The sequence below is a fragment of the Clytia hemisphaerica genome, unplaced genomic scaffold (genome assembly GCF_902728285.1).
Source record: "Clytia hemisphaerica strain Z4C2 unplaced genomic scaffold, Clytia hemisphaerica genome assembly, whole genome shotgun sequence".
Lineage (NCBI taxonomy): Eukaryota > Metazoa > Cnidaria > Hydrozoa > Leptothecata > Clytiidae > Clytia > Clytia hemisphaerica.
Window position 1 is genome coordinate 787,867 of NW_027104472.1, and position 22,693 is coordinate 810,559.

A 22,693-nucleotide genomic window follows, 5' to 3' on the forward strand; every position below is an offset into this window, starting at 1 on the left:
ATTGAATCATAAAATCATAAGTTTGACATTAATTTGACCTCGCTGTTGACCGACTCTAAGGCTTTTGTTCTTATAAAATTGTTCCTATAGCAAAAGCCTGTAGACCCAGTGATGAAACTTGTCTTATATTTGTGTAGCTCACTTTCAGCTAATGAGAATGTAACAATAGATGAAACGTTCAAAACCATTGTTTATCAAACAAACAAACAAAACAAATCGAAGATCAAACACTGATACAGAAAGTGTGCAAAAAAGGTAAGGCTATATCTACACTATAACATTCAAAACCTTTAAAGAAACTTTAAAGGAAACTTTCCGTATCAGCTTTTATAATAATGTACTGATCTTAGATTGAAAAATTTTATTCTCCATAGATTTCCCCGTACAAAAATCTATGCTGCTCCCTTGATAAGGGTTTATTTCCAAAAATGACAATACAGAAAGTGTGTATGGGGCTTTATCGAATGATCGACCGAGTTTGAGAAACGTTTTCAAACAAGAAAGCTGTAAACTGATTGGTTGAGTAGTCTGTTTACACAATAATTTGAAGACGTTAGGAAATATTGGAAAATTTATAGTGAACAAGAAGCTTCTGTTAAAGAAGGACGAAAAGTATTTTGTGGAAAACCTAAATTTCGAGCATTCGAAGACATCAAAAATCGAGTCTTTGAAAAAAAGAGTATTGGAGAAATCTCATCAATAAAAATTCTTTTTCCGTGGAGTTTTGTGGGACAAAAACCTGCATCGAATTTTATTCACACGATGGAGTTTGAAGCCTTTAAAGGAAGTCCGTTACAAAAATCGAATGCTAAAAGCTCGAAACGACAAATTCAAAATGGCGGCGGTAATAAGACATTTGCTTCTTTATTGGACATTGACCAAATGTGGCGTGGATCAATTTCAAATTTGAAATCGTCGGAAAATATAACAGAGGATTTGATTAAAGAGAGTATAAAAGAGCTAGAAGCAGCAATGAGCGAATCAAAACGTATGCTGGTATCACGTGATGAAGAAATCGCCCGCTTACGTCTATTCATCGAAAACAACAAATTGAACGGCCGCGCGGACGATGAAGAACAAGAGCGGGAAGAGGAAGCTCGGCATACTGAGCTAGTGAAGCAGCTTAATGAAACACAGATTATGAATTCAAAATTAGAGAAGAAAATTCATGAATTAGAATTAACTCATTCCAAAGAAATGCATCGCTTGAAAGAAGAAAATCAATCACCACCCGTATGGCATTTAGAAGAACCATCAAGTAAAAGACCTGAGTGCACATGTTATTGTGGTACGGTATGTAAAGCGCTTAAAGATTTAGTTGAAGCGCGTGACCATTTGGATAAAACGAAAACAAAATACGACAACTTGAAAAAGCGTGTGAGAGAATTCAGACAACAGGCTGAACTTGAACAGAAAAATCGCAATATGAGGAATCATGGGGGAAGTTTTTTGAGAGACGAAGATCGCATGTCGTCGTGTTCCATTCAATAAACGTTATATGGATGTTATGGACGCTTGCTATTTTGAAATCAGCCTAATATAACCAATAAAAGACCATATTCAGATGTTGCGGTTTCGTATCGCTCCGGTATGGTATTTATTATGGATAAGAAGTGTTCATACTAATGTCGGAACCTTTCAGAGCAACGAAACGGGGGACAAGCTGGAGTTTTTACAAGCTCTTATTTGATTTGGTTGGTCGTTAAGATGTAATAAAAGAATCTTATTACTTTTTCTAAAGAACGCTTTCTCTATCACTTTAAATGACCAATTAGTGAAGTATCTTGTAAAAACTCCGAGGCATCTCCGAAACGGAGCAACGGAGCAGCCCGTTCCAATGAATTTTTTGCTTTGTAAGGTCTTCTTTTTTGACGCTTCGAAAATCTTAAATACACTATGACCATGTTCACACGTTACTGTTTCGTTTCGCTCCGATATGATTTTCGTTACGGATTGAGTATGTTCATATTTGTTTCGGAACGTTTTGGAGCAAGAAAACGGGGCAGTTCCATTCCGATGAAAAAAGTGGAGCGAAACCGTTTCAATCTGTTTTGCTTTGTAACGTCAATGTTTTTTTGACGTTTCAAAAATCTTAAATCCACATAGTGTTCCTCCAGAACCGTTTCGTTTCGGAGCGTTTCCGAAACAGAATGAAGCCATTCTATTGGTTAGAAGTGACGTAACACTTGAATGTAACCAATAGAATGACTTCATTTCATTTCGGAGCGAAACGGAACGTAAGTAGCATGTCAACGTGGGCTTAAACTTGTGGAGACTGGATCAGAATTTACCAGAAAAGATTGACGTTGAAATTCGTTGTTAGTACCACTGAGCTTTATATAAACCATGGCGCAAGTTCCTAAATCATGGCTTTGGTTCTAGTAAACATTTGACATTTGTCGTTTTTTATGAAATTTGTCGCTCTTTTTGCCTATTTTTAGCAGGACTGCAACGCCCTAAAACGAGCTTCACACAAAAGCATGAGTAAGTTTCTAAATCCCAGCCAAGCAAAATACTTTGATAAGTTTGATAGGTGTATTTTTGGCTAGCAATCATTTTGTAATTCTATAAGTTTGTCAACTTTATCAAAACAAAAGCGAGTTCTAAAAGTTTTTAGGATCCTTTTTTCCTTAAAACAGAGTGTTGAAATTTTCCTCATTTGTTTTGACCGTTGTCATCTCCCAACACCTTTACCATTATCGAAAATTTCTACAGGAAAACATCATCTTAAAATCAGTGCATATTTAGCCGGAGGTATTGGATTTGCCAGCTGACAGCATGTGCAGCGAAAAAATTGACTCTTGCAATCACACCCTTACACAATTTCGATGAAATCCATACCCCTTATACATAGTGCATTTCCCAAAATTTTCAACCCTTTTAGAGCAAAAAAATCAGTTATTTGGGCAGAAATTCTTGGCTTTTCCAGGATTGACTGAAATTTCCACGCTTATAATTGCATTCCTCAAAACCTCCACCCTAACAGTGCGTTTCTACCATCTTAAAAAACACACCATTAGCCGCCGCACATGCCATTGGTCAATTTGCCTGGCTGCCCCCTCCCCCCGGTATTTAGGATCCATATAAGAGTAGTTCACTGGACTTAGCATCGTCATCAGAAATGATTAAAAAGCAGTGTTCAGCCAAAAGCAGTGTTCAGCCAAAAGCAGACTCTAGTCGAGGAAACACTTTATTTTTTCTCAGTACTAACTATATTTAAGAATTTACATTTAAAAATATATTTTTGAGAAAAAAACAATCTCATTTTAACCTTCTTAAAAAAGGAGAGACTTGGTAACTTTTACAAACATTTGGAAACACCCTGATTAAAAAGTTATAAGCTATTGTACAATATGTTATTATAAAAAACGTGCAAAACCTTAGAAACGTGTCGATGGTGAATACCAAAGTTAAAGATGCTTTTCTGACCTCCTATATTCACCATTTGCCTTTTTACACCAACTTTATGAGTTTTAAACCTAAAAATGTTCTTAACATGTTCTTATTTTGACCATTTTGTGAGTTTTTTGACCATTTTCCTAAGAAATAGGGTGTTTTTGAGTCTAAAAAGCCTTAAAATGATCTTAACTTGTTCTTAACATTTTGGCCATCGAAGCCTTATGTTCTTATATAGTTTGTTCTTATAAAAAAAACGTGTAACAATTTAACAATTTAACGTTTGCCCGAACCACAACTCTGCTTACACGCTTTTTATGAGAACAAACAAGATAAGAACATAAGGCTTCGATGGCCAAAATGTTAAGAACAAGTTAAAAATATTTTAAGGTCTACATTTGTGGACTCTAATACACCTAATTTCTTAGGAGATGGTGAAAATAAAAACATTCTAAGAAAATTTTTAGGATTAAAACTCAAAAAGTTAAGAACATGCGAAGGCTTCAAAATTTTTGGATGTTCTTATAAAAAAAACGTGTATTAAAAACGAACCATAAGATAACCCAAATTTATCTGGTCGCCGGTCGTGGTCGCTGGTCGTGGTCGCCATTTCTGGTCGATGTTTAGAAACTCCCTGAATAGAGGGTCGACAAAATATGAGCTGATAAAACAACAAATAAAATTATAAAGGAAGAAAAAAATAGAAGATGAAAAGTAAATAAATCGAAAAGAAAATCAAAAATCAAAAAGTATCTGATCAACATTGGAAAAAAAATCAATTAAATTCTTTACTATTTTTAGACACAGAATTATTAAAAATAGAATTAAGGAAACTTACAGAAGAAATGAGAATTATTTTTTGTTGGTGCTGGGTGGGCTTTATTTTTGGTTATATTTTTAGACCAAACCTGATGGAGTCTCATACACGTTTTTTTTATAAGAACACCCAAAATTTTTGAACTCTTCTCATGTTTTTAACTGTTTGAATTTTCAAGCCTAAAAAAGTTCTTAAGATGTTCTTAACTTCACCATTTTGTGAGTATTTTTGTTCATTTTCCTAAGAAATTGGATGTTTTAGAGTCCGCAAAGCTTTAAAACGTTCTTAGCTTGTTCTTATGTAGTTTGTTCTTATAAACACGTGTAATAGGTCTGTTGTCAATATCAGAGTTCGGTTTTAAGAATTTTCAACCAAGTGTCTGAAATGCAGCCTTCATGTTTGCCATAGTGAACATTGAAATTTCTGAAGATATTGATCTGGTATAGACAACCATTTTGTTGCACCAAAAAAAAATTGTAAAACGAATTATACACCCCCTTCTCATAGACCGACTGGGACCCGCCCCTTCCCACTGAAAAAATTGGTCAAAATATCGTCCCCAGTGGAAAAATAAATTGTAATCAAATCCCCAGTCATAAAAACATGGAATATCAATCCCCATTGAGTTTTGATCCGTTATTTTTACCACCACTGCCGGAAAAAAAATCCTACCGGGTTCGTGAGAAGGGGATGTAATTATCACCAAAGAAGACAATGTACACATAGAGTGTACTAGCAAGCAATTCAGGTTAGGTCCACTCCTGCCGGTGCAGAGTACCTTATTACACGAATATTACTAGGCAAGTATTCAACGGCCTTGAAACTTGCACGACCTGAAATTAACACCAATTTTTCTGCTTTTTCAAGGAAACAATGGCTGGTTTTAATTAATGGTTTTTTTCAACACGAATTTTTCAATTCGTGCTAATAAAATGACCAGTAATATATGTGTAATAAGGTAGGTCAAATACAATGTCATACCCAAAGCCAGTTGCACCGCCTTTTGATTTTATTACTGGTGGATGTTGCTACGATCGTGACCCAGTGTCGTAGGAAGCATTTTTATATTGAGGGGGCTGAAGTTTAGTGACACCGCGAGGGCCAACCATGGTTTGGCCCAAGGGAGAAAATTTTGAAAATTTGAGCTCTAGATTGCTTGAAAATGCACTCAAAACAAAATGCTTTCGAAAAAAACAACATAAAACTTTGCATTTTGCAAAATAACCATTTTTAAAAAAGTTATTGGGGGGGGGGGGCATAGTCCCCCCTTGCCCCCCTCCCCCCAGTTGCTACGGCACTGCTGACCGCTATCACAGAATCACAAAAGCAAGCTAAGGAACTGGATACGAGTTTGTTATTGTTTGAAAGTGTTGAAGAGAATGAGTGGGAACTCGCAATAAGACCTCTTGGAGCTTTAAAGAAAATTGCCAATCAGTGTTGAAGTTTTTCTGAGTCTACAAATAAGATTCAAAAGACAAAAGATTTAAATATATCAGAGACAGTCTCTTTATAAGATTTTTTTTCGAATTGAGTTCTACTTATTTTTTTTCAGCACGTTAGCATTCAGCATCAAGATCACTATTCTTACTCAATTCTTATTTTTACAACTTATCCAGCCGCTGCGAAACATATGACTGCGAGTGTTTTATATAGATAGATAGATAGATATGAGCCCTCAGAATGCATTTACTAAGGAGTAGGAATCACGGCGCTGACAGACACTGCGGCTTGACAGGCGCGAGCTGCCAAGCCATGGCGTATGCCATGACACTCGAACGACACTGGGTGAGTGATGCTCACGCGAGGCTGAACCTTATGAGTGCCATGGTACGTCACAATGTCTGTCTAATCTACCCACACTCTTGTATCAGAGTAATGGTACCCTTCACATTGCATGGGTTGACCCGAGCAAAGGTATATTCACTTGCCAAGTTAATATATTCACTTGCCAAGTGAATCGTGGAGACACGGTGGGTATCGAACTAGGGGGTTCCAGGCAAGTCAAGGATGATAACCACTATACCACTACGTCTGTTTTTTTTTAAATGAAAATAAAGGCTTCAATGGCCAATAAGGACTCAAATAAACATTTACATGAGGCTTTATATGGACCCTAAAAAAACCAATTTCTTAGGAATTTGTAGAAAGATGCTGACAAAAAAGCGATGCAATTAAGGTATGGACCGTAAAACTGTTCGAGTTATTGAGGAGGTTCTAGGATTTAATTAAGAGGCTGAGCCTCTGAGGGTCTAAGAAGTGAAAATCGGGCACAAAGCCTAGAATACCTAACCTGAGATCAGACTGTGATTGTTTTCTGCACATCACGCTTGAGCTCTAAAGGGATGGGCGAAAACAAAACAATCTGACGAATATGCTATCTTGAATTTGCGAGGACCGCGCTCGTCCAATAGAACTGGGAATGACAACAAAGTTGCGTGATTGTGTTTAAAAATAGGGCACCGTATCAGGAAAACTTAGTTTTTGACATTCCGGCGCACAACAAGATTCTTGTTGTGGAATTTTCCTCGGGAGGACTATTTTCCTCAGATTGTTAACTTTCAAGGGCCTTCAGAGGTTTACCGTACCAGTAACAAAAGTTACCAGCTGTTATCGAGTTAAGCATACCACAATTTCGACCTAAATTTAAACACATAATAAGAACAATTTGAGACGTCTAATAATAATAATAATAATAATAACATAAAAAAAGACCAGTTCTTACAAAAAAGTGCTGGTTGATATACGCTTTTTTTTATAAAAACATCCAAAATGTTTGAAGCCTTCGGATGTTCTTAACTTTTTGAGTTTTAAGCCTAAAAATGTTCTTAACTTGTTCTTATTTTCACCGTTTTGAGTATTTTTGTCCATTTTCCTAAGAAATCGGGTGTTTTAGAGTCCCCGAAGCCTTAAAATGATCTTAACTTGTCCTTAATATTTTGGCGATCGAAGCCTTATGTTCTATAGTTTGTTCTTATAAAAAAACGTGTTAGCTATTTCAATGGATGATTTTTGGAAACAGTTCTGATAAAACAGAAAGACTTAAAAAAGGGTAACAAGACGACCCAGAGTCGAAAATTTCGCATATTGTTCGATTATTCATAGATGAAATAATCATATTAAACGACCGGGAAGTACTGCGGTTGCAGAATGTCAGATCGGAAAAGTGATTCTTAGATTCTTCTAGAGATTTTTTTGACTTTTTCAGAGACTTGGGAACGTCAAAAACAGAACCTTAGGTTCAGCCCATACTTAACACCTAGTTATGCCAGGTTACCCATCCTCGTTATAAATAGAGTGCAATAAATAGAACGGGGCTAGAAAAAAGCTTTATTGTCACCTAAAAATGAACGGTCCCAGGGTGGATTAGTTGCGTATTATCTTTGATTGTTTAAAAAAATATTAAAGATGTTAGCACCTGGTAGATAAAGCAAAAAAAAAACAACAATACAATATCCAAAATTAAACGAAATCAGATAAAAGAGCTCAAGGTATATATGCTATTTTGATAAATTTGGCTGTAAATTCTGTGCCAGGTATATATATTATAGTAAGTGTCACGTCATATCAAGCAAAAAGTATAATTCCTCATTTTTTTAATCTTCTTTCATTTTTCTTCATAGTATATATCTCAAATTTTTTAGATTGTTCATCTCTAATATATCTTTCCAATGGTGTTTAACTATCTACCTTAGCATAACTTGGTGCTGAGAAATTGTTTGAAAAATAAAGTATCCACATACTTTTTTAGATGACAGACTTTAATGACATTAGATACAATACTAACCCAATCAAGCAAAATCAAACACAATCAACTTTGGCAGGCAATTAGTTTTGCTAAAGCCTTGGAAAATAAATATAACAAGAGTTCAGTTTTAGCCATTGTGGGGGTATTTTTGGCAAAATATTGATATTAGATAAGAAAAATACCTTAAAAAAAAAAATTTTGACGTCAAATTTTTTTCTGGCTGGTTGTGCTCGTCGAAATGCATCAAAATGGCGAAAACTAAAGAAATACCAAAAAAAATCGAAATTCAACAAAATAATGGATTCTGCACCCCTGACAACTGCTTCATGAACGAGATTGTGAAGGACAATGATGTGCTACAATGTAGAAGATGCGAAAGGTTTGTCCATTATGCATGCACGGAGCTACCTGCCTATCAGATACAGCTGTGCCTCCAATACAAAAGCCGGCGCTTCGAATGTGCCAAATGTGTTACAGTCACGCCAATTCTTCTGGAAAAGATCAAAACAAGTACAGAAAGAGTGCGTAAGGACAAGGCAACAAATACTGATAAGGTTAATAATGGAGAGCAACAAGGAGATAAATCTACAAACGCTCGATTGGACAGGCTGGAGAAGAAAATCGAGAAACTTTTAGATAAGGAAGATGTCGCTAAAGATAAAAAACAAAGGACATACGCAGAAACTACCAAAGAAGAACTGAAGAAGCAAGAGGTAACTATGAAACAACAGACATATGCTAGCATTACAGAGTTAAAGAAACAAGAGGTAACGATCAAGAACTTCATCAAAGAAGAGAAAGAAGAAGTACGATGGCTGAACCTGACAAAGTGCAATATCATTGTTCACAACATTGATGAACTCAAACATGAAACCCTTGAAGAACAGCGAACAAGTGATAAATATTACGTCGAAGAATTTGTGAGCAACCAAATGGGACTAAAGGTAAACATCGTCAGCGCAGAAAGAATAGGAGCTCGAAAGGACGAGATGTTCAGGACGAAACGTTGGCGACCCTTAAAAGTTGTGTTAAGGAATGAAGAAGAGAAACGTCAGATTCTAGCATCAGTCCACAAGCTAAAGAAAATTGTAACTGATTTACGAGTAACCGATGATTTTTCTAAAAAAGAACGCGAAACCATCAAAGAATGGCATAGGAACGCAAAAGAGAAGACAAAGTTACAAAAGGATGGCAGTCAAATAAAGGTTAGAGGAAGTCCTCGGACTAGACTCTATTTCAAGAAGATCTGCTGTGACTTACGCGTTACTGAAAATGAAATATTGTAAAGACGACTGATTAGAGGCCAACTGTGCGCCTACAAAATGTTAAATATGATTATTTCATAGAGGTCGACAGACCTGCGAAATATATTACTATAAATAAATAAATAAATAAAAATAAAAATTTAATTTGGCGGATGGCCGAAAAAGTTTTTTAGAGGGAATTTAATTTGGCAGATGGACGAAAAAACTAAATTTGGCGGGAATTTAATTTGGCGGATGGTGGAAAAAATAATTTTTGGCGGGAACTTAATTTGGCGGATTCTGGCCAAATCCGCCAAATCCGCCAAATTTTCTTTCCGCCAAAATTTCTTCCTTTAAGGTATATAACTGTTTTTAAGGCTCGATAGAGCACAAATTTGGAAAGTACATGAAATATTCTAAATTTGGTGGAAATTAAGTTTGGATTTCAAGTATATTTTAAGGCCAACTTCAGTACTGCATAAATTTTTTTCCTTAAAACTAAAACTTTGTAATTGCTGTTGTTTGCCCTGGTTTGCCTCGGTTCCATATCATTGAGACATGGAATTATACTGACGTTATCATCTGAGCAGGTCGATCAATTTTGATTGACTTCCATTTCTCATAAAACAGAGACTCACCCACTTGATACATTTTTTAATCAATAACCAATCAATTGGTTTTAATGATTTATATATCTTAATGTTAATGTTAATGTATATATTCTTAAAGTCGAAAAATGTGTACAAATATCTGTAATAGCTTTAAAGCTAATATAGTTCAACTGCCTATTTTACAAGATGAATCATTCATCATCATCTGTTGATGCCCAATCTTAATTTCATTTGGCGTGTGAGAGGAAGTCCCAGAACAGATAACCTTCACTTGATAAAAACAAACAAAAACTTTGCCAACCAAAAGCTGTCAATATCTAGCCTCGGTAGCAGCGACGATGAGCTGCCAACAAAACATTAGTCTTTTTTAATTGTAAAGTAGCGTTGACTTTTATTAGCCTTTGTTGCTACCTTTTCGTCAACATGAAATGAAATAAACTAATACTTACTTACTTACTTACTTAAGGGAAGAAATTTGTGCGTGAAGAAATATTCCCATCAGACATCTACAAACTTCAACATTAAAATAATGTCAAGAAAATATTATAAATACACACTTTTCCTAACTAAATATTCATCAGTAAAAATTAATCTTCAATTGAGCTTGAATCAATTTTGCTTTTTGATTGGGTTAGATCATCTTGATTCAATGGACCTTTTGCTAGAGGCGCGATGTCATGTTGGATATATAATTAAAACTCCAGCACAAATCAGAAAAACTTAACTCCACGTTTCAATGGTTGCGGCAAGGATAACTTTGGTTATGTGAAACCGTAAATCGAAATCTCAGTCACCTGTGTAGCATTGTGAGTATTCGATTAAGTTCAACAAAACATATCGTGTTCAACAAAGTTCGACTTAAGAAATGGTCGACAAATTTGAAAAAAGTTCGAAAAAAAAAAAGTTTGACAATTCGACAATAAATCTGTTCAACAAATTTGACGAAAATTCTGTTTGAAGAGTTTTTCACAAATTACTGCTTGATTAAATTCAACAAAGTTTGATTAAGTTTGATTAATGTAATCAAAATAATCCAACTATTAAGGTCTTTTTTTTAAAGTTCGATTAAGTTTGATTTCTTTAAATCAAACAAATTTAATCGAATTTTTAAGTAGTCCGGTAAAGTTCAAGAACCCAATTTAGTTGAATACTAATCGGACAACTAAGTTTGAAAAAGTTTGATTAAAAATAGGGTTCAATTAGCTGTGTTGGATTAATTACATCTAGTATACCGTGAAGTCGGGTAACTTGCATCAGTAGAGGGAAACTTACATAGCCATCAAATGACTGACCAATCAACAAAGCGGCAAAATTTCAAAACAAATGAACTATACGTAGCTTTGCTCGCAGATCTACTCTATCTTTTTGTTTTGATTTAACTTTGTATTTTAAAGACCAGACAAGTCATTCATTTGAGGGCTTTTCATGTTTGCCTCCACTGACTGATGCAAGTTTATACCCAATATATCTCACACGCCGTGTGACACACGGTAGGACAGCTACAGTATATAACTTTTGTCACTTAGATTGACACCCTGCCATAAATCTCTCTGCAAAATTCACTAAAATACTTAGTAACTGATAATCTGTCTTACAACTAAATCAACTATCAACACCTATTTCTACCTGTAAAAAAGAAGATCATACCGTACCTTGTGTTTTTTTGTGCCTTGTCATGTCTGTATGGTTGTAGTTGGTGTTGATGTTGAAGGGCAACTCTTTAATTGTAATTCCCATTACTATATTGGTGCATTTACTAACTACACAAACATAAAATACTATGCTAAAAGAAATATTAATATCTTTAAATACTCAAAAAAAAAGCAAAAACATGATAAAATTACAAACAACCAAATGCAGTTCTTACAGCATCCTGCACGCCGCCATTTCTAAAATGGAGTAATGTTTATAAATCCTTGGTTACGCCTGCCTAATACTTGCGGAGTGAAAAACGTTAGATTTAATCTTAGCGAGTGAGTCCATGCTTAGAATATTCGAGAATGTTCTAGAAATATGAAAACCACTTTCGTTTTCTAAATTTTATTCCGCACCGCGAAAGACTATCGTAATACTTTCGCTATGCGAAATTAAAAATTGGAAAAAGTTAAAAAAAAAGATGGATGAAATACGAAAAAAGAGAAAAAAGATATACATATATAAATTAAAAAAAATAAATGGCACTCTGGATAGAAATAAAAAAGAGGGGAAAAAAAGATAGTAGATATATTTACACCTGTCACTCCCTTCGTTACCATGGTAATAATATTTTTAAACGTTTGAACCGTATTTTGCCAACATCGTTTATATATTTTCTCCTTATTGTACATTTTGTCTCGTTTAGTTGAAAAAAAAGATGAAAAACATTTTTTCTCTCCTATTTTTTTTACTTCTTCTTTTTATATATATTTCTTTTTTCTTTATTTCTTTATTTTTATTTCATTTTTAACTTTTTTTTTCTCTAGTTGAAATTTCCTTATAGTGAGTTACTATCTGTATATGAGACTGTTTGGTACATCTTTGGAAGCAACGTAACAATATTTTGGGAATATATCTCCAATGGCATTAGCCAGAACAATATGCAGAAGTATAACGCTTATTTCGATTTTTAATGTGTTTTTTTATGATGGGGTGGGGAAAACTTATTTCAAAAAATAAATTTGCGATATAATTTTGATTTACAGATAGAAGATAACAACTGAAAAAGGTTTATATTATTAGCAAAAAATCCCTCACTTTTTCCATATTTTCTCTTCAACCTTAAAAGGGAGTCTCGGGTGAAGTAAGAATGTCTATAGTCTCAAACTCGAACCCAATCTCTTTGTTTGCTTTGTTTTATATGGTTCTGACAGCACCACTGACCTTTATATAACCCTGGACCAAGCAATATCTGCCATCTTTGATTGGAGTTTTTTTGGATTTGGTACCCGAGGAGAAGCCATTGCAATGTTAAAAATTAACGACTAACGCCGCTACATCATCAAAAGAATTTGAGGAAAAGTAGACCTAGCGCTCTCGATGCATTTACACCGCTATCGAGTAGTGCCGCCATTAGGGTACCAATTTTCAAAAAACTCCGATCAAAGATTTTGCTTGGCCGGGATTGAGAAGCTTGGTCCAGGGTATATAAAGGTCAGTGGACAGCACTCACGATATGATTGTATCACATCCAACAGTAAAATCAAAAAAAGTGGTGCAAGTGGCTCTGCGTACGAGATTGAGCTAGTCCATTAAAATTAAAAAGTGTATCTCTATTTCATATCGGAGAGTTGGTAACAAGTACACTCTTTTTTGTTTACAAGAAGCGCAGTAAACCTTTGATGAGGCTCAGCTGTTCTTATTTTTTTAGCACTTTGAGCCTAAATTTGTTCTCATTTTGTTCTTATTCCTAGGGTGAAATTGAGGTATTTTAGGATTTATACCCAATTTTTACTGCTTTGTTATTCCAGGCTCAGCATTGTTCTTAAATTGTACTCATATTTTGGTGATTTGATACTCATTGTTCTTATAAATTTGTTCTTAAAAGAAAAGAATAGTGTATAGGGTTTGAGACCTGAAGAGTACAGGCAAAAGTGTTAGAAAGACATATGCTAAGTTAAGTGAAGCCAGAAAACCTGAATCTGATACCTTATCGGGGCAAAAAATGTCGGGGTTTTAATTAGTCGTGGGAAAATTTCGTCACCTAGAGGCATTTTCTTCACTTTTCCCCGACCAAAATTTCAAACTCGTCACTTTACCCCCGACCAAATTGACAATGATCTTGTAATTCGACGTTTAAAGCACTAATTTCGGTTAATAATGGAGTGAAATATTTGGATTTGAATTTTAGTTGGGGGGAGGGGGGATGGAGTAAAAGTTTTGGTCGGGGATAAAAAAATCGGGTAAAAGTTTTGGTCGGGTGATAAAATGTCGGGATAAATTTCGTCCGGGAAAAATTTCGTCACCCCCTCAAAATTTTCGTCACTTTCCCCCGACAATTTTTTCCCCGATAAGGTAAAACGTTTATAGAATTGGTGTAAAAAGGCGCTAACGTAATCAGTTATCAAAAAAGATTATAGCCAGATCTCAGCTATGTGAACCCTGTATCACAGACCCGGTGGGACACCCCTATACTAGAAAATCCGTCAAAATTTCGTACCCCCGGTAGGAATACTACCCTCCAAATTTCAGCCCCACTGCCCCACTGGAAATCTTTCTTTGAGTTCAACCTTATGTGACATTCCATGGAAAGAAATGCACTCCAAAACCATCCCTGATATATATTACTTTGGCTTTTCGATAGAAATGTTCATCCTAACTGTTGGAAAAAATTCAACCGGGGCTGTGAGACATCGGTGTTGACTTTTGATGAAAGGAGCGTCTACTACGAGTAGAGAATTTTCAGTTGCTACGGCTGGATTCATTCTGGCGCTTTTAAACAAAACAGTTCTGCATTCACGGAACTGCTTGAAAGCGCCGCAAAGTATATTCACCCTCTTTATCTCACGCCCATAACGCCCATATAATGTTAGATGAACTGTGGCTCAACGTTACAAGTAGGATTTTCCTTAAAAATATTGAAATCTTGAAAAATAAAGGTCAAAGGCATTAGAATATATGAGAATACAACGTTTTTTTTAAAAGAACATCTAAAATATTTGAAGCCTTCGGACGTTCTTAACTTTTTGAAATTTAAGCCTAAGAATGTTCTTAAAATTGTTCTTAATTTCAACATTTTGTGTAATTCCCTAAGAAATCAGGTGTTTCCGAGTCCACGAAGCCTTAAAATTTTCTTAACTTGTCCTTAACATTTTGGCCGTCGAAGCCTTATATTCTTATATACCGGGTGCGCCACAAAAAAGTTTCTCTCTTTAAAACTAATTTTCTCGAAATCTAAAATGTTTAAAAGATCCATTCCTATTCCATTGGAAAGAAGAAAGATAAACTTAAATTTTGATGGGTCATTTATCAAATTCGTTTCATTAGATTGAAAGTTATGCTCAATTGGATGAAAAAGTTACTTTCTGAAAGTGCTCAATAATGTTAAAAATCGACCTATCAAATTAGACAGAAGCAAAATTACATGATGCATCAGTATTTTCGTTTCAGTCATTAAAAATGATAATTAGCTGCCTAAATGACCTTTTGTTGTATAAAGAAAGGTTGAATTTCAATAAAAGAAAGAAATCCGTCGAAAAAAGTCAAAAATTCTGGTAAAATTCATAAAAATACATCAAATAATGGGTTTCGAGGTATAATAGGGAGGTTAAGTATTGAAGATAAATCAACGTGACGAAAGGGCCTTTTCTCTACAAGATTGTAAGGGTAGCAAAGCAGATATTATATCTACCTTGTTCAACAACGAAGATTTTCATGGTTTTTTGGTCTTGAGCTTCTTTAGCCTGGATTCTAGAAAATGCAGGTCATGCAGGTCCACATGTTTACTGCAGATTGCGGGTCAAAACCCGTCTCGTTCGTCGCGTTGATTTATCTTCGATACTTAGCCTCCCTAATATCCAGGCTTACATAGACTTTATCCAGTCTGGAACCAAAAATCTGAGGAAAATCTTGGTAAAAGTAAATTAAAGTAATTTTGATGAATATCTTAATTCCTTTCGACCCATCATTTTCAAAATTTATGTGTTTAATTACTGAAAAATGTTCTTAATCATGTAAAGCCTATTGCAACTACCAATTTTAAAATAAAAATTTGATAGGTCGATTTTTAACGTTTTCGGGCACTTTCAGAAAGTAACTTTTTTATTCAATTGAACATAACTTTTGATCTAATGAACCGAATTTAATAAATGGCCCATCAAAATTTAACTTTATTATTCTTCTTTCAAATGGAATAGGAATGGTTCTTTAAAAGTTTTTAGATTTCGAGAAAATCAGTTTCAAAGAGAGAAACTTTTTTGTGGCGCACCCGGTAGTTTGTTCTTATAAAAAACGTGTATATTCTGATGCCTTTGGCATTTTCAAGAAGGCTCGGTATATTTGGTATAGTGTGGTCAAAGGGGTGTACATAAATAGATTCTTATTATAAATAGAAGCCACCTTCGTTTTTTCAAAAGGCACTTTTCTACCTTTTTTCCTGTAGTACAATCAAAAATACTTAACGCCTCCACTCTGAAGTAGGCCTATCTAAAAACTATTTTAAAATTCGTTTTAACAGTAGCAAGTAAACACACTTTTGAGATGGCAAATTTTTTTGTTTGAGTACGACCATTTTTGAGTTCAAGTACGGACCGCCCAGTGGTCCACTTCTCGAAATGGGGTACGGGAAGGTGTGACCCAGTGGTAGTAGGACTGAAGGGTGTCGGGTAAGTAACCTCTGGACCTTTCCCCTTAGAGAGACTGAATCTTGGTATATAGAGGTAACCCTTAGAGAGACTTTCCTTCAATTTTTTCCCTCAAAACTGTAAAAAAAATTCTGAAAAATCATAGATTTTCCGACCCTTAGAGAGACTAATTTAAAATTTTCAGATTTTTGCAACCCTTAGAGAGGCTTTGGAAGGTGACACACCCTTAAGGCACGCACAAACCGAGCACCCATTTTTGCCTAAGTAGGTGTGATGATCAACGATGCCATTTATTCTTGAATTAGAACTACCTTAGGGAAAACAATAAGCGTTAAATTTATCAAATTACAGCTTTTTATGCTTGAGGAAGGGGGACAGAGATACTTTTAGAAGCAGGGTGGGGAAAAATGAGGGGGGATGGAAAATTTCTTCTATGCATAGGGGGAAAGACCCTGAAGAACACTATGGCCCAACCATTGTTGGCGAGAATGTTTTCCCGAAGTTTTAGCCCCCTTTTTTCAAACAGCCCGCCCCGGGGCCCATGAAGCGGTGTAGTAATTACCATGAATATACCCTTTGGTTAGAATAACAAATGATGATACGTTTTTTTTATAAGAACATCCAAAATTTTGAAAATGTTATTATGATGTTTTTAATTTCACCATTTTATGAGTATTTTGTGCGATTTCCTAATAAATTTGGTTTTTAAGGTCAATAAAGCCTTTCAATGTTCTGAACTTGTTTTCAACATTTTGACCATCGAAGCATTATGTTCTTATATAGTTTGTTCTTATAAAAAAACGTGTCAGTGAATTGTTAAATTTTCTTGTCTATTGTCGATATTGTTCGCCGGGCCAAAAATAAGCTGCTCGTTTGTAAATGATTCTTCGAATTTCATAACATGTAATGCCCTGTCTAGACTACCTTCTGTTTCACTAGAGTTGTTACTGATAAACTTTTTGTGCATAAAGTAAAAATGAAAGAGTCGTGAGGAATATTTTCTTTCGGATGAAATTTATCGTCTAGGATGAAATCTGCTACATTTTGGGAGTGTCCATTTTCAGTTTTGATTTTACAACGAAAAATTGATAACAATGAAAATGAGTAGAGAAATATTCAATTTTTTGAAGAAATGATAGCGATTTCTTTCACCGGCTGTTTTTTTTCAGAAAACATTCTTGGTTGGAAATATACCCCTGTATCAGTGACCGGGTCAGACCCGCCCCGTTGGCAAATATGGTAAAAAAATTGCCGGTAGGAAAGCGTTTGAACCCGTTCATGAAAACTAAATTAAATTCTCTACCCCGGTAAAAAAGTGGAAATGTATAAATTTATACCGGACAATAACTACATTATTCATGTCAATTTGGTCCAAACCTTTAAACCGATCTTTTCTATCCCCTGTTTCTCCACATGTTCTTATAAAATTGTTCTTAGCGTAGAATGGCGATTCTAAAACGATTCTAGACGAGCCTCGACTAAAGGTTATTGGTTCTTATAAAAACGAACATATTTTCAAATGTGAGTCGTACACGTTTTTTTATAAGAACAAACTATATAAGAGCAAAAGGTTTCGGTGGCAAAAATCTTAACAACAAGTTAGGAATATTTTACGGCTTTGCGGACTCTAAAACACCTGATTTCTTAGGAAAATGGACAAAAATACTCAAATAATATTGAAAATAATACCATGCTAAGAAAATTTTTAGGCTTCAAAAATTTTGGATGCTCTTTTGAAAAAATCTGTGTGTATTGTAGTAACCAAATTTTTATAAGACTGGTAACCAACTTTTTAACACGTGGTTATAAAGTTTAAGGGTTATCTAACATGCCCGAATCAGTTTTTTATCAAGAGAGTTATATCACAAAACGGTATATATCTCAATATCGGTCAAGTTAAAGTGTCAAAAAAGGAACTAAAAATAGATTTTAGAGTTTGATGTGATAAAATATTATATATTGATAACTATACTACTCCCAGCCGTAAAAAAATTATAAGAATGATTCAAAAACTAGCCTGAATCATTCTTTACTGTTAAAACGTGCTAAAAGGTGAGTGTCCCCTATTTGAAGAGACTAATAAAAAACGAAACTATGATCAGATTGTTGGTACTATAAAGGTTTTGACTGTTTTTTTGTATGGCTTATATGTGAATTTTGACAAGAAATGTAGTAAAAAATATATGATAGGAATAGAATTGATTATAAATTATGGATAAAATGTTATAAAATAAAATAAGAAAAAGACAGACAGTTTTTTTAAAAAAGAAAAAAAAAGCTACACTTTGGAATTAGTTGGTATTCCCTTATAGTAAGAACATCTCACAATTCAACAAAATTGGATGAGCATGAAGGCCAATTTTCGGCCATAAAAAAACTTACATATCTGATTTTTAGGACCATCGAGCTACAAATGAATCAAATTTACGGACCCGATTTTATTAAAATTAGGAAAGCATAAATTGTTAGAATAAAAGTTAGAACAAACTATTCTTGGCTGTAAGAACAAATCTAGCTAGTATTATTCTTATGATAAAACAACAAGTCTAGCTTTGTAGTGACATGTATAAAAATAGCTTGTTAGGAGTTCGGGAAAGTAGAGAGAGAAAGATGGAAAGAGGAATGGCTAGTCAAGAGATGAAGAGATGAAAGAAATCTAATTTTACAAACCGTTTAATGGAACTGGGATTTTGATGAGGGTTGGATGTTTTTATTCTTTTTAGCACTTATCCTTGTTCTTATTTATAGAGTGAAATTGCTGAGGTATCTTTAGAGCTTTATATCCAATTTTTGACTACTTTGACTCCTATATATTGCTTGAAATTGAGTAATCCAGGTTCAACATTATTCTTAAATTGTTCTTATTTTTCTTGGCGATTTTTCTTTGAGTCTGATTTATAAAAATCGTTCTTATAAAAAAAGGGTATATAAATTTAGCCCTCTTAATAAAAACATTTGCAAACATTAAGGATACAGTAGAGAGATAGAGAGATGAGCAGAGGGGAGACCCTCTCAATACTCATCGTGTTGAGCTGAAATTCAAACTTTTAAAAAACCACTGGTTTACGTTACAAGCGAACGACGTCACAAAGAAAAATATTTTCAAAAAACTTTTTTAAGAAACTGGAGTAGTCTTGTTTATACTGTTATGGATTTTGATTCAAGAGATTTTTTTTCTAACTTCTTATCAAAATTTATTTTTCCTGTTATTGGTGTATAGCGAGATTTGATAAAAAATTTGGTCGAAATCTTTCGTAGTAGTGTAGAACTCTGGCTCTCCGTAACTCGAAAATTCACCTGGATTTATAAATTGTTCAATGTATGGAGAATAGTTCTAGTAGTGGGATTTGGTAAGAAATTTGGCCGGTATCTTTTAAAAGTGTAGAACTCTTGCTCTCCGTATCGTAACTCGAAAATTTACCTGGATTTGTAAACTGTTTGATTTCTGGAGACTAGTTATAACTTATGTAAAATAACAATTTTCTGCAGATAAAACTATGAAAACTATGAATTCGTTTTCTTGATGGAGTTTTTAATAGCTTATAACACCCCTTCTCACAGACCTGGTAGGTTTTCAGTCAGTAGGGTAAAAAAGAGAGCTGAAACTCAAAGGGGATTGATATTCCCATATTTTTTATGGCTGGGGATTTAAATTCTTTTGTTTTCAAGTCAGAAAATCCAGTGAAGATGGGAAAAATGAGCATAATATTTTACAATGGGGATTGATTTATTTTATTATATTCAGTGGAGACAAAAATTGGAAGATAACTTTCCACCAGGACGATATTTTGGCCAATTTTCCCAGTGGGAAGGGGTCGGGAAGGGGTCCCAGTGGGTCTGTGAGAAGAGGGTGTGTTATACTGTACATAATGTGGTGTGGTGGAGATTTTGTGACAATGTCTCTCCATTACTCGAACATTCAATGGGGATAAACGTAAATTGTTCAATTTATGGAGGGTTATGCTAGAGAGAGAGTCATTTTGAGATTTCAACCTAGCTTACAAGACAAAATTGTCTTGACGCCTACCCAATGTTCAACAGACGTCCATATAACGTTAGATGAACGTTGAAACAACGTCGAATTATGCCGAATTTAGACCAAATAGAAATTGATAAAAGGAAAAAGGAAAATAATTTAACGATTTTAATTCGTACCTGCTTTTATGTGAATTTCTTAGCTATGATCTCAGCTTCATTTCGTCGAATATACATCGGTTGAATTTTTTTCGATATCCAATTTTTCTTGTCAAATATCTACAAAGAAAATTTGAGCAAAATAGATACATTTTGGGAAAATAGGATGTTCCAGGGCCCTCAAACCCTCAGGAGATTTATACAATACTCCTTGATTCCTGAAGTTTCGAAACCACCTTAAGTTTTTTTTAAATTTGTTCTTACATGTTTTTTATAAGAACATCCGAATTTTTTAAGACGGTTGTCCTGAACTTTTCGAGTTTCATGAAGTCTAAAACTGTTTTTAAAATGTTCTTAATTTCACCATATTGTTAGCTTTTTTCTGCGATTTCCTAAGGAAATGGGGAAATCGGGTCCATAAAGCCTTAAAATGTTCTTAACTAGTCTTAATATTTTGGCCATCTTATAAAGCTCTTATAAAAAACGTGTATATAAAATATATTGTATTTCATATAATTCTGATCTACAAAAAAATCAAAAAGGGCTCAGCAAGGCTAATTTGATAACGAGTTGATATATGGGGCCTTACTCTTTGACAAAAGCCAAAGACTAAAGAAGGGTCACTCCGGTTCAATGAGCAAAATGTTAACAACTTTACTTTGATATACTGTAGGGTACTCGTTATTTTAAGATTAATAATTTCATAAGAATGATAAGAACAATTTAAGAACAATATTCAAAGCCAAAAATGGCTGAATTTAAAGCATATAACATAAGGTATTATGAAGTAAGAAAAGTCACTAAAATTGACTCGGAAATGGAAGGAATTTAGCGTTAAAAGTGTTAAGAATGAAAAAAGGCTTTAGCAATAACCTTATTGGGTGTTCTTATAAAAAAATGTGTTTGATAGGTTTTTGTTACGTACCTAAGGAAAAGAAATTCTCACTCTAAAATTTTGTTCCTTTTTTTGATGAATAAAAAATTTGACCTAAGTGTGAAAAACGAATAGTTTATATTGGCTCAGGCTCGGCTAGTCGCAAATGAATAAAAAAATTCACCTTTTTCACAAATATAAAAAAGAAGCTATGCAAATTATATTTCTTCCTAGCACTCTTTCTCATGATTAAAAAGTATGTAAGTCAAAGAGGAAGATATATTTGAAAGTATAGAGGAACAAATATATAAGTTAGAATAAGGAGATATTAAGAAGATTTTTGCAGAGGCGTATTTATGGGATAGATGAGAGTTATTGTAAGTTGTGTAACATTTACAGGGAGAAATCAAAGATTTGTCATGAATTTTTGACTGAATATGAAAAGCAATGAGTTTTCTTTTTTAAAGGTTTCAGTATCTCACCGTGGAAATTTCAAAGATTCTCATGACTCATAAAAGTCAAAATGATTTACTTTTTCTAAGTACGTTTTACTCCTTAACTGAGAAAAATTTGTACAGCCACACCCTCTAAAGCGTAGGCCATGCATGTATTTGCAGTTTGAGTGAATGGGATTTTTCACTTGCGTGAATGCGTGAAAAAATAACAAAAGCTGCGTGAATAATGCATGAATTAGGAAACTTTGCGTAAACAGAAAACGCGTGGATTTCGAAAAAGAATTGCGTGATTGCATGAATTGAAGGTCCACCAGGGGGGCCTCCTTCATGGAGATTTCATTTAGAGCGTTATTCTAATTGCTTTTTTTTCGTATCTTTGTTTATTACCACAAAGCTGCATTCTGTTCACACCATGCTCTGCTCTTACTCTAAGGTCCCGAATAAATATCATCCCGTTTATTAATTTTCGGACCCCCCCCCCCACTGTTTATTTTTATTTTTTTTATTTTTTGGAGGTACAATTTCGGACCCCCATTTTATTCGGACGATAAGATAACGCCTTATAACGCCTACTCTGTGCCAGAGTGTATCTTACGTTTAACATTTCGTAGTACATTGTCTTTTTGATAAAAAAATTTCCGTATGGGGATGATGTATGATTTATAAATAGCAACACTTCTCTCGTTGTCTCCCCCCCTCTCACACCCACTCCATCGCAGCGGTCGCTTGGAAAAATCTCAAATCAGAAAAGACAATGAATGACAAAGAATTTTGAAATTAGCCGTAGATATCGGGTCTGTGTAGAGACTTTCCAACGCCCAGAACATTCAAAAGCGCTGAATGAAAGTTACAGTAAACAACATTTTGGGTGTGGTATGGATTTCTAAAAAGATTACAATCTCCTAGTGCAATAGAAACTTGTTTATGTTACAAAATGTTATCTCTGTTTTCATCTTCCTGTTTTTCACTATGATGGAAACATGAAAATGCAAAGGGTAAATTACTCGAAAAAAAGTGTAATTTTATCATAATTTTGTGATTTTGTGATTTAGTTTCGCGTGATTTTTAAGGAAGGTGTATGTGATTTTTTCGAGTAATTTACGCCTCGTGAAAATGTATTTCGCCTTTTTTGGTTAGAA

The 22,693-nt window shown here is 34.5% G+C and overlaps 1 protein-coding gene and 1 long non-coding RNA gene across 2 annotated transcripts in view; one reads left to right on the plus strand and one right to left on the minus strand.

Moving 5' to 3' along the window:
* Positions 1-20,339, minus strand: part of LOC136821381 (uncharacterized) — a 52,455-nt gene extending 32,116 nt beyond the window's left edge. Inside the window, exon 1 of the long non-coding RNA XR_010848728.1 lies at positions 20,247-20,339. This is a non-coding gene — a long non-coding RNA (uncharacterized lncRNA). The remainder of the gene's footprint in view (positions 1-20,246) is intronic.
* On the plus strand, positions 569-1,909 carry LOC136821378 (uncharacterized). The gene has a single exon (XM_067077616.1). It carries the CDS (start codon positions 763-765, stop codon positions 1,489-1,491), a length of 729 nt encoding a protein of 242 aa, XP_066933717.1. The 5' UTR covers positions 569-762; the 3' UTR covers positions 1,492-1,909.
* Positions 20,340-22,693: the final 2,354 nt, after the last annotated feature.

Excerpts from the sequence above, each read along its gene's own strand:
- LOC136821378 (XM_067077616.1), top strand. The coding sequence starts at position 763 with ATGGAGTTTGAAGCCTTTAAAGGAAGTCCGTTACAAAAATCGAATGCT.